The 12044-nt window shown below is 48.8% G+C and overlaps 4 protein-coding genes across 4 annotated transcripts; 2 read left to right on the forward strand and 2 right to left on the reverse strand.

The window, feature by feature from the left end:
* Positions 1–376: 376 nt before the first annotated feature.
* On the reverse strand, positions 377–2378 carry N7484_004454 (cytochrome P450; the record flags this gene model as incomplete). The annotated part of the gene is made up of 5 exons (XM_057114874.1): positions 377–518; positions 596–903; positions 980–1454; positions 1547–2127; positions 2208–2378. Coding segments are annotated over 5 exons (1677 nt in total), but the record flags the coding sequence as incomplete, so codon positions are not given.
* A 954-nt stretch (positions 2379–3332) lies between these two features.
* On the forward strand, positions 3333–5057 carry N7484_004455 (uncharacterized protein; the record flags this gene model as incomplete). Its single annotated transcript, XM_057114875.1, has 4 exons — positions 3333–3452; positions 3518–4202; positions 4265–4770; positions 4827–5057. 4 exons carry the CDS (start codon positions 3333–3335, stop codon positions 5055–5057), a joined length of 1542 nt encoding a protein of 513 aa, XP_056975015.1.
* Positions 5058–5697: 640 nt separating this feature from the next.
* Positions 5698–7466, forward strand: N7484_004456 (Arginine permease CAN1; the record flags this gene model as incomplete). The annotated part of the gene is made up of 3 exons (XM_057114876.1): positions 5698–5875; positions 5937–6343; positions 6399–7466. 3 exons carry the CDS (start codon positions 5698–5700, stop codon positions 7464–7466), a joined length of 1653 nt encoding a protein of 550 aa, XP_056975016.1.
* Positions 7467–7809: 343 nt separating this feature from the next.
* On the reverse strand, positions 7810–11000 carry N7484_004457 (glutamine amidotransferase subunit DUG2; the record flags this gene model as incomplete). Its single annotated transcript, XM_057114877.1, has 5 exons — positions 7810–9530; positions 9586–9772; positions 9826–10503; positions 10559–10684; positions 10770–11000. The coding sequence occupies 5 exons, from the start codon at positions 10998–11000 to the stop codon at positions 7810–7812; spliced, it is 2943 nt and encodes a 980-aa protein (XP_056975017.1).
* Between the last annotated feature and the right edge of the window lie 1044 nt (positions 11001–12044).

A 12044-nucleotide genomic window follows, 5' to 3' on the forward strand; every position in this document is an offset into this window, starting at 1 on the left:
TCGTATTTGATCCGAAAGGATTCAGTCCACCACCCTAACGGCTGGATACCGAGAATATCAATTGGATTATGTCCTGCCGCTCTATACGCAAGGGTCCCTGGATCAGAGTTCAAAGGGATATGTACATGATGGCCTAGCGCGATGCATACCCGTCCAGCATTGCCCAGACTCCACACTGGGGGGTATCTCCACCATGGGTGATCCTCCTATGAGCTTCAATGTTCGGCTGATACTGGCCACATTCTTTGCCGGGCTATGTAGACGTTGTATAGAATATAGCGCTATCTTTGGAATTTCAAGGCAATCACCTCGATTCCTCGCGATGGCCGCGAGCGACACGAGCCTATCGGAGTTTCTCTGTGGCGTAATACGTACTCATACGATACTTCGTTTCACCGTCATATTCGGATAAATCTTGTAATGCTTGTTGACCTTCTCTGTCAATAGTAACACGGATTTCCGGACTGCGAGGTGTGATTCGGCATTTGAACGGATTGGGTCTCATGTTGAGACCGTTGCTAAACCGCACACGGGACAATCCCGACGATCAGTTGACTGGGAAAACAAAGGTGACACACAGCGCCAGATCACCTACGTGAAATCAAAGATGTCCACATCCACTTCGTTTCCTTGCTCGTCGAGAGCTTTCTCGATATTAAAGCCCCAAAGCAGGCGTGCGACCGTGATGAAGGTCCCCTGTTCTGCCAATCCCTGACCACTACAGACCCGCCGTCCCCAGCCAAACGTCATGTATCCCTTCTCACCGGGGAAAGGGCGCGAATCAGGGCTACCTTTCATCCAGCGATCGGGGTTGAAACGATCTGGATCCGGAAACTCTCGTTCATGATGATGAATGGCCCACACATTTCCCTGGACCCAGGTATTTCGCGGGATCAACCAACCCTAGATTCATCTTATCAGCAAATCGATCTATAGAACTAACCGCTTCAGACGCCGTGAGTGTAGATTATCCCAATACCTTATAATGATCGTCCTTGATCGGCGCGTGTGGCTGTCCTCCAATAATGGCCACCGATCTCCACCGCAAAACTTCTTTCATGAGCGCCTTCACGTACGGCAAGTCGGGTTCGTCCTGGAATGTTGGGCTCCGGTGTGGTCCCACTACGCGATCAAGCTCTTCTCTTGCCTTGGTCAATGCCTTTGGAAAGGCACAGCACGCTAGAACAAAGGTCACAAGCGTTGAGCTTGAAGTGTCGCTACCTGCCCCGAAAAGATTGCCTGAAAGTGAGGAAATTTCCATTTTTGATAGGCCATGTTTCGGCGCCTCATCAAATAGTTTCTTCGCATAGCATTGCCCTGAATTTTCATTTGTCGCAGCCTCTTCAGCCAGAGCGTAGAAAAAGGGTCGACCGCGCCCCTGGCCTTGGCCTAGACCATGCTTCCAGGGTGCCATCCAGTTTGGAAACCTGGCAAGGACTAGCTGCATATCAGCTCTAGCCTTTCATTCGAACGTATACATTTCAGGAGAGCAGAAATGAAACAGAAACAAAAACTAAGCACGAAGCACAATAGTAGTCTTCAAAACTTACATGGAAACGATTCCATCAGCATGGGAAACGTCTTGCCAGGCACATTCAACTCAGCTGCACGTTGCATCACTGCAATCACCTCTGTGATAATTGGATCTGTCGATGCAGCTACACGTCTGCCGAAGCCAATAATAGAAACTACGCTCGTCGCATAGCGCTCGAAATGCTTCACGTAATCCTCAGGCTCGCGGAGAAGATCAAGGGCCACCACCTTGCTCTCGTCATTCTGGAAGCCACGGTAATTCCGAACTTGTTGCAGGCCGACTCCCATATGTGTCAGCTTTCTGTGCAAGCGCCATCGATCCCCATAATACATGTTTACCATGTTAGACTGGCCGGCTCCAAGCTCGCTGAAAACAACCATGCGTGGCCTTGAGGCGTATATTGCGGCTCGTTTGTCCAAGAGCTCACTAGCTGCCCATGCGTCACATATCCAGATTGTGGGTCGTCGACCGGTCCAGAATGTTATCATGGGAGATTTGTATTCTTTTGCCAGGCTTTCAAAGTATATCCAGGGCTTTTGGGCAGGAAGCAAATGTGTGTTTCCAATCAAAGGAAGTGGGAATGGACCTGGAGGCTGTGAGGAGTTTCACGGTTAGATGGTACCTCCGGCACTCCTTTCACATGACCCTGTTCTCTGGTTAGGGAGGTACTCACCATCTTGTAGTGCAAATATATCATATACCCGTAGTCTACTGTGAGCAATAGGCCAAGAATAAGTGACCCCCAAAGGGTCACCATGGGCAAACTCATACTGCTTTCTCTTGTATAGTTCAGTCGCTGGATGTTGGTGAGAGCCAAAAGCTCTTTTGCCTTTTCAACGATCATCTTGATGTTGGTGGTAGATTGGGACTAGAGAACACCCGTGGGCATCGGCAATGATATGTACGGGATCTATTTATACCGACACCGAGACTCCCACATGAGCACCTGGACCACCTCCAAGAACAGGAATCGGACTACAACTTATCTCTAGCTCGAATTGGAATGACATTTGAGCCGACCCCACTCTTTAAGAGCATACTGGGATTTCAAAGCGGGCTTAGTCCTTCCAGGTTGCGGGGTATCATTCTCAGTATCACTGGGAAAGACATCCAAAATTAGGGGCCAGGAAAGCCACATTATCTGCAAAGTACTTTGCCCCACATGGCCGTTCCAGAAACTCTGGTATCCCAGGATACAAATCATCGACTTGGTCTCTCAAGGTTCCAATGGCAATTGCATTGCTGCGGACTTCTAGCTAGGACTCAGGATCGGTAGCAGTGATAGGTAGCCTTGGAAGGAGTTCATGCCTTAGTCCCACTATATTGCCTCAAGGATGATAATTCAAATGCATAACATCTAGACCATGAAGATCTTGATAATTGCCTTTGATTTCTTTAGACCTTGAAAATTATGCGAGGTGGGGCCGGCCCAGTTGTTCCCCGGCATTGAAGAGTACATGCGGGGTTTGTGGGGAGGCAAGCTTCAGTCTAAGCAAAACAAGGAACACATGCTTCGTGTGACCACAAGAAAGCTTCAATCAGTCTCACATTCCCCGAAAAGCCAAGTGATCGAACCCTCGGGGTAAAATCTGAGTCGTGACGCCCCCGCGTTGAGGGTCGCACGGTTGCCATTGAGGTTCCAGGCTATATAGGTTGATTTCTCTCGCTAGAGAGGGTGACCTATTGCAAAAGGTCCACTTCCATTCTTTCCTCGAGTATGGCCATCATGTCAGACACCATGTCGTCAACAACATTATGGCAGAATCGGAAGTGCCTTTTTCTGTGTTGTCTTGTATCAATGGCCAACATGCAATATGGCTTTGATCTAGCTGCCGTTGGCTCACTTCAAGCCATGCCTGGTTTCCTGAAGGTATTTGGATACCGTGACCCAAGTAGCGATACAGGCTACGCGATTGACGTGAGTGATATTTTCCCTCGTCTACCATGACTTCATGAACTGACTAACATCACAAACTGTTCAAGAGTACCGTTCAACAACTTATCACATCGCTTTTGACTCTAGGATCGTTCGTTTCTTCCTTGGTTGCAGGTTTTTTTTCAGCTTACCTAGGCCGCCGCCATGCTCTCTGGCTCGCCTGTATTGTCAACGCAGTCGCAGTTGGGATCCAAATCGGAACTACATCTGCCGGCGTACTATATTTTGGACGCCTACTTTTGGGATTCGCCAATGGGTTCCTTGTCACTTTCTCGAATATCTATACTTCTGAGGTAGCACCGGCTCACATGCGTGGAGTCATGGTTGCCCTTTTCGCATACTGGGTGAATATTGGCAGTATCCTGGGTGCGTTGGTTGATAACTACACGCAAACGCGACTCGATCGACTTTCCTATCGAATTCCTCTCGCATGTCTCTACATCGTGCCCACGCTATTGTTTTTTGCATTATTTTTCGTTCCTGAAAGCCCGAGATGGTTGCTCCATCGTGGCGATGACAAGGCAGCTAGAAGGTCATTGGAGAAGCTTCGGGGTGCAGCATTCTCTAGAATGCTATCTCAAACGAGTGGGGATAGTGGGGATGAGGTGGGAAGTACTAGTAGCACAACAATGGCACCATCACTCTTGGAGCTAGAGTGGGTAGAGATGGTGAAGGGTGTAGAAGAGGAAAAACGCGAACAAGGAAATGTGGCAGCGCTGGATATGTTCCGAGGTGAGATTGCGACATCCATGTTACAAGTCTTTGATACTAAAGAAGTTCTCCACATCTTTTAGGCGTTGACCTTCGCCGAACCATCCTCTGCTACTGCATGATCGGCTGCCAAACTGCATCTGGTGTATGGTTCCTCATAGGCTACCAGGCATACTTCTTTACAGTTTGCGGTATTACCAAAGCATTCCAATATTCCATCATGAACACCTGTTTTGGTTTCTTGGGAGTCAACGTCGGGATGTACGCCATCCGAGAGCTATTCGGACGTCGCGCAATTCTTATCATTGGCGCCATCGGATGCGGGCTATGTCAATTAGCGAGTGCCATCGCTGCTACCGTGAGCCCAAATACTCTACCAACGGGCAGGACTCTGGTAGCATTTACAGCCTTGTTCATGTTTTTTTATAACGGCTGCGTCGGTGCTGCAAGTTACCCCGTTGCTACAGAACTAGTCAGTTCGAGACTTCGTGCATGGACTGTCGGGACGGCTACTTCTCTGGGATATTTGCTTGCTTGGCTGGTGAACTTTTGTACGCCATATTTCATCAATCCGGAGCATCTGAACTGGGTGAGTTTTCATGTATCAATGAGTAACACTGAGCCCCCCACTAAACTATAACACAGGGTGCTCAATATGGATACATTTGGGCTGGATCGAACTTCATCTGTGTTATCTTTTTCTACTTTTTCATGCCAGAGATGAAGGGACGTTCTTTGGAAGAGCTAGACGAAATTTTTGCCGCGCGTGTCCAAGCGCGCAAATTCAAGTCATACCACTGCTTGATTCGGGAGGCAGCGAGGATCGAGGCAGCGAATTTGAAGATCAGTCAAGACTCGCAATTTCCTAAAGAATGATATTTTAGGAGTGTTATTTGAGATTTCTTCCTAGTTTTAATCTTCAAGACGAGCTACGACCTCGTGCTACTGTGCTTAGAATCAAGGCTTCTACCATCTTTTATTCTATTAGAACCACGGATATTACGGTGCCGCTGAGTTACAGCTAAAGACCTCTCGGGGATATGCAAATGCGGGAAGAAAGGGGAAGAGGAGGGGATGAAACGCCGAGGCGTTCCTTTAAGTCTATGCGGGGTAATTGGCGACGGATGGGAATCCTGACATCGGAGCTAACCCTCTTTCTAGATAGTTGGATCCCACAGTGTGGATCAAGCGAAATGTGTTTTCCTCAATCCTTCCCCGTTTTCTTCGTGGAGGGTCAAATCGACGTTTCTACGGCTGCTCTACCACCTGACAGATTCGCCTTGGAAAAAAGCGAAAAATTGTTATCAAGACATATCAAGCTTCAACAACCTATGACTAGATAGTTATTGTCAGCAAAGACCAATTGCGCATTTGTTGTAAACGGACCTCGTGTCTGGTTACATCTTGTTGACATTGCGTATTTTCGACTTTCAACGCGCCAGTCATTCATTCGTGTATTCGCGCGGTAAATTTTCTCTCACTTCGCTTTCATCTTCCCCAGCCTCCCCTTTTCAAAATGGGATTACCCGAGAAAAAAGTCGTCGAGGAACCAAAAGGACAACAGCTCCCTGGCCGCCAGAATCCTGGGGTGTGCAATGACTCCGATGAAGAAAACATGTCTTTGGCTGGCGAAAGACAGACGCCAGCTCTGAAGCGCAAGTTGAAGAGCAGACACCTTCAGATGATTGCAATCGGTAGGTGCTCAAATCATCTTCTCTCCTTTCTCTGAATGCTCAACCCTTCATTTCATTACAGGTGGTACAATTGGAACCGGTTTATTCATCTCTAGTGGTGAAGCCTTGGCCCATGCCGGACCTGTTGGCGCTCTCATCGCATACATCTTCATCGGCTCCATTGTGTTCTCGGTCATGACTTCCCTGGGAGAAATAGCCACATATCTGCCCGTGTCTGGGGCGTTTACGTCTTATGCTACTCGACTGATCGATCCTAGCCTTGGGTTTGCAATGGGTTGGATTTACTGGTTCTCCTGGGCCATCACCTATGCGCTTGAGTTGACAGCAACGGGTCTCATCATCCAATACTGGGATTCCACAATCAACACGGCGATATTTATCGCAGTCTTCTGGGTCGTGATTACTATATTGAATCTGTTGCCGGTTAACTTCTATGGCGAGGTTGAGTTTTGGTTATCTACTGCAAAGGTGAATTTCATAGACCCCGGTCATGGCTCTCAACTAGGCTGACAAGCATTCATAGGTTTTGACGGTGGTCGGATTCATAATCTTCGGCATCTGCATTGATGCTGGTGCCGGGGATCAAGGGTACCTCGGCTTCCGTAATTGGGTACAACCAGGTCCATTCGTCGACTATCTCGTTACCCCGGGGCCCACAGCGAAATTTGTTGGGTTCTGGGCAGTGCTCATCCAAGCAGGGTTTTCTTGCCAGGGAACAGAGCTTGTCGGTTTAGCTGCAGGTGAAACTGAAAACCCACGGCAGACAGTCCCGAAGGCTATTCGGGCGACATTTTTCCGAATTCTCCTGTTCTATGTGTTCTCTGTATTCTTTATGGGCCTCCTTGTACCATCTGACAACGAAGACCTTCTGTCGAGCTCGTCTAATGCAAGTGCATCACCATTTGTTATTGCCGCCAAATTGGCTGGTGTCGACGTTCTTCCCAGTCTCATCAACGCAGTTCTATTGACTGTTGTGCTCTCCGCAGCCAACTCCAACGTTTACAGCGGAAGTCGTATGCTAGTTGGCTTGGCTAATGACGGATATGCCCCCTCTCTGTTCAGAAAGACAACAAAGGGTGGCGTGCCCTATTTCGGAGTAGTGCTCACGGCATTGTTTGGACTTCTCGGCTTCATGAATATCTCGACCTCGGGCACAACAGTTTTCAACTGGTTACTCAATATTTCGACGGTTGCAGGGTTCATTCTGTGGGCTTCGCTGAACGCATGCCACATTTCTTTCATGCGAGCATTAAAGGCTCGGAACATCGCTCGTAATTTCCTGCCTTATAAAGCTCCATTTCAGCCTTTTCTGGCCTACTATGGACTCTTTTTCAACATTCTTATTCTGTTGACACAAGGGTTCACGGCTTGGATTCCTTCCTTCGACGTCAAAAGTTTTTTCGTGGCATATGTCAGCCTCATTCTTTTTGCCGTGCTATGGGTCGGTCATAAATTGGTTTTCCGAGATAGTCTAGTGTCTCCACTACAGGCAGATCTCGACACCGGACGAGCTGAAATTGAGAATGAACACTGGGAGGTGACGATCCCAACCACATGGTATGGCAAGATATGGCACGGGATCAATGGTTAAGTAGCATCACCGAAGTACATATCCAGGACTTCTCCCTAGTCAAATAAATATAAATACGAGCTAATATAATAATTTGAAGATCAGAAGCAAACGTGGAGGGGTATTCAAGAGCACACCGTCTGTTCGAATTTAATCTGCTGTACATTATCCAATACCAGGTGCTCCATGGCCTTTTGTCCGGAAACTAGGAACGAAACATACCAAAACGAGGATGCCAGAACCCCGGCTCGAAATGTAAGAAAATGTGTCAAATTTATTGTACCTAAACCGACAGATGTGAAGCTAAAAATTGTATAGTATACAAAATGCAAGGATACTTGGATATAGCCAGGAGCAAAGATCCTTATGTTTTGTCAACCAAATGAGCAAACACGTATCGGAAAATTTCTCGACTCTTGTACAAGTTCTCCACGCGCATACGCTCATTATCCAAATGTGCGTTATCACTCGCTTGTCCACAGGGCAGGTTAGCTGCTGGTGCTGAAAACACTTTCTCCAGGAAGCGAATTGTGGGGATCGACCCGCCTTCACGGATGAAGATGGGCTTCACCGCTGCAGGGGAAGTGGATAGGGCAGAAGACCCGGCTGTGAAGTCGGGGGTCTCTGATGACTGTGCGTTGGACTTGGTTCGGATGGGCAACGGAGACGAGGAAGGGTCATCGGGGGATGCGGCTGTTTGGGTGAGGGTGGAAGATGTCGGAACAGTGGCGGACTGTAGAGACCGCTTACGGGCGGCCGCTTTTTCAGCGGATGAGGTGGTGGTTGATGTGATCACACGATCAACGCGTGATGCTAGACTGTCGGAGGAATCGTTGCGAAGAAGGCCCGGGCCTGAAGGGGCAGGCGGTTTGGGGGTGACTGATTTCGGTGCATTTTTGGGAGGAGGCATTGGAGGGTACTGATGTTTCGAATCTTGCTGATCTGGAGTCCATGCTGCGGTGATTGCTTCTGAAAGTGTGGCGAAGATTTCATTGTCTGGGTCTCCCAACCAGGCATCCGACTTTCCAGTGATCTCGACGGTGAGGTCGTTTTGTGATTCAAGTAACGCAAACTGTTCCTGGGCAAATGCAGTGAGAGTCGCCGCAACATCATCCGCCTGTTGATCTGGAACAATACGGATCGAGAGGCTAGCCTTGGCAAGTCGGGCAATAGTTGTAGTTGCATTCTTGCTGCCGGGCACTTCCATCGAATGGATGGTCAGCGATGGCTCGCGCCAACGAAACATGAGAGATTTCACCAAGGCCTGTCGGTCTTTGATCTCGGGATGTTGAGGCAGCAAGATGTCTGCAATGGCCTCAAACCGCTTCTGTTCAGCTTCTGTGATAGGACGTACGGAGTCGTGGAACCCAGGCAGGTTGATTCGACCCTTTCGGCCAACTAGGGTAGAAACCAGAATAGACACATCTTTGACTGGTTCATCCAATAGAGCACTTCCGTCAATACCACTGTGTAGGTCAGGATGATCACTGGTGACAACCAAGTTGGCATGTACCACACCTCGAAGACCATATGTTAGACAGGGGTTGTAGTCATCCAACCAGTAACTGTTTGCGAGCAAAATCCAATCCACAGGCCCAATCTCAGCGTGGTGCTCATGTACGGTTTGGTGGAATCCCTGGGAACCAGATTCCTCCTCCCCTTCAATTAAGAATGCCACATTGCAACGGAGTGATTTCGTTCGAGCGAGGTCAGCAGCAGCATATAGAGACGCAAGGATCGGTCCTTTGTTGTCAGAAACGCCACGACCATAGAGGAATCCATTAATCGAAGTCAACTGATAAGGATCGGATCTCCACTTAGGGCGATTGGTGTCAGCACCCACAACATCGTAGTGGCCATAGAAGAGAATTGTCTTGTCGACCTTTTCCGTCGAAGTGGCATCAAATCGAGCATACACAATGGGATTAGTGTCCTCGCCTGTAGTCAAAAGCTTTGTTTTCGCACCAAGGTAGTTGCAATGACGGCGGAGGAACGCAGCTCCTTGATTGCATTCGCCTTTGAATTTTGGACTTGCGGAGATAGTCTTATATGAGACAAACTTAGCGAGACTGTTCACCATTTCATCTGTGCCAAATCAGAGTTAGCAGACTAATACTTTTTGTCGCAAAATAAAACGTACCATTGCTGATGGGTGGTAGCTCCTCCTGAGTGAGGAAGAATTCTGTCAGGTCCCAAATGCCAACTGAGTTGTCATTGCCTCCTGTTGCATAGATGTGTCGATCCTTGGCTCGGCCGGTAGCAGATGCAAGCATGGTGCCTTCGTGGGCGACCCAGCCACCAACTTCCTCGAATCGGGAGTTGAATTTCTAAAAGGATCAGCTGGTGCACAAACAAAGGTTACATAAAGAGTACGACATACCTTGACTGTTCCTGTTGAGTCTCCACAGATTGCAACGCCTTGAATGACGTGGACTGCCCATAGGTCACCAGTATGGCGGACAATCCGCTTGACTAGTTGCTGGGAATCAAGATTCCAAATATTCAGGGCACCACCCGCCAAGCCACAGTAGAGCAAAGAGCCTTCCACAGCGATGGAGAGTACAGGGTCTTCATTCTGTAGCTTTGCAATTTGAGTTGGGGCTGCTCCCGGCTGTTGACCGATCCGCCATAATTTCACAGCACCATCCCCGGAACCAGTCAACAAGACCTCTTCAGAAGGGACAGACTCAATAAGACCCTTCACAAGAAGCATTGAGTAGACATATCCATGATGGGCGAACAGCTTATGGTGGTCTCGCTTGAAGGATAGAACTCGACCTCCTTCCGAAACCGAGTGGGTACCATCCGATGGTCGGGGAGCACGCGTCCCGTCCGGGCCCCGCGAGTCGAAAAAGCGATGAGTCCGCTTTGACGGGTGAGCCGCCGATGTTTGACTCAGGGAGCTTTCTTCAGATAGATCACACCATTGGATACTGGTGTTCTGTGCACCACAATAGATGGTTTGGTTACTTGCGGAATAAACCACAGTAAAGATATCACCCACATCGTGATGGGGATAGATTGAATAGAGTCGCTCAAATGTGCTTGTCGACCAGACCTGGGAGCGGATTAGTGCCCAGGAGCTCTGTGACGGGATATACTCAGGAACTTACATTAATTACCGAGTCTCCGCCGGTGGAAAATAGCAGGTTCCCATCCTCCGACAGATACAGACCCAGCACGCTCTCTTGGTGGGCGTGGACCGACAGAACGAGGTCGTATGTCTCCAGAGACCAAGCCTAGGGAATGAGTCAGACCGGGAATTGGGAATTCACGACATCGACATCAAATGAAGAAGCGACCAAATGCAGCATGACTACCTACCACAATATCACCACCTTGCAAGCCAGCAAATACACATTCTTCATCAATGGCCAATGCTAGGACAGAGCGACTAGCCAGCACGCGATGCCCAATCCCGCAATCACTTGGCGGCTGTGCGCTGCTTGCATCGTCGTTACTTTGCGCTAAAGACGCTAAAGACCGAGCATCCGATCCCCATGTCTTGGATTGGTCTTCCACGTCGGAAGCGCTTCCGGAATCCACTATATCCATTGCGTGGTTCCCAGTCAGTCAATGATTTAAGGGAGAGTCAAGTTTTGAGAAGTTGTGTGGAGGCCAGATCTCCCCGCGCCGGATGATTGGATCCACCCGGAAAACGAATCTTTGGAACTGGAGGCTCTGGGTTTATTTTCACGACAAGAATGAAGATTGAACACAAAGATGAAGAGAAAGAAAACGTAGAATCCAAAGGACGAGAAATGGCGGTGCGGCAAATCTTAGCCATTGCACCATCGATCAAATATTCGACTCACCACCCCTTGAATAATATCTTTTATGATTCCAACAACATGCCGACCTATTGGGTGGTCAGTCAGAGAGTATGATTATCTCTTTTGTTCCATTGCATACGGTCGCATGATCTTGGAGAGATCTGGAACTCTACAACGCACCTTGGCTCCCATTGTAGTCGGGCTACAGGAGGTCGCGACTGAAAATTAAGCACAGCCATGAATTCAGAGTATGAATTGCAAAACGCTGGGAAAGTGCAGATGAAAAGAACAGCTTGAGAGATCAGCGGTGGACAGATAAGACGGATGACTTCACCCGCATCTCTTTTTACATTTTAGCGCCCTATGCTGGTTTCATATTTCATCGCAAGATGTTTTTTCCTGCAGCTGCCCATGCCTACGGTTCATTGTTCCGAGATTCTCCAATTGGGAGACGGTGTGACCGAGTGATACAGCAGTGATCGCGCCACAAATCATCATTGAGTCTTATTTCAAGGGCTTCTCTTTACGCCTTACGCACGGAACACTGCATCCTCGTACTGAGTACCACTGCGTACAAGTTACAACGAGCATCGCGTGCGCGCACATATCAGCACCGCCACAGCACCTGTGGCTGATGCGAGCATTTCACGACACAAGCCACAGTGGCGGTGACCTCCAGCCAATCAGAAACATCAAGTCACCGCTTCTTTATCACGACCTCCGGGGCATATCGGCGCTATTGGTGATTTCCCAAGCCGCTAGCATGGTTTCTTGGAAGGAATTCATTCGTTCCCAATCACAGATCGCCAACAAACCTGTCCCCCCA

Source organism: Penicillium longicatenatum (assembly GCF_028827895.1).
Source record: "Penicillium longicatenatum strain IBT 33135 chromosome Unknown contig_2_segment0_segment0, whole genome shotgun sequence".
In the NCBI taxonomy this organism is placed as follows: domain Eukaryota; kingdom Fungi; phylum Ascomycota; class Eurotiomycetes; order Eurotiales; family Aspergillaceae; genus Penicillium; species Penicillium longicatenatum.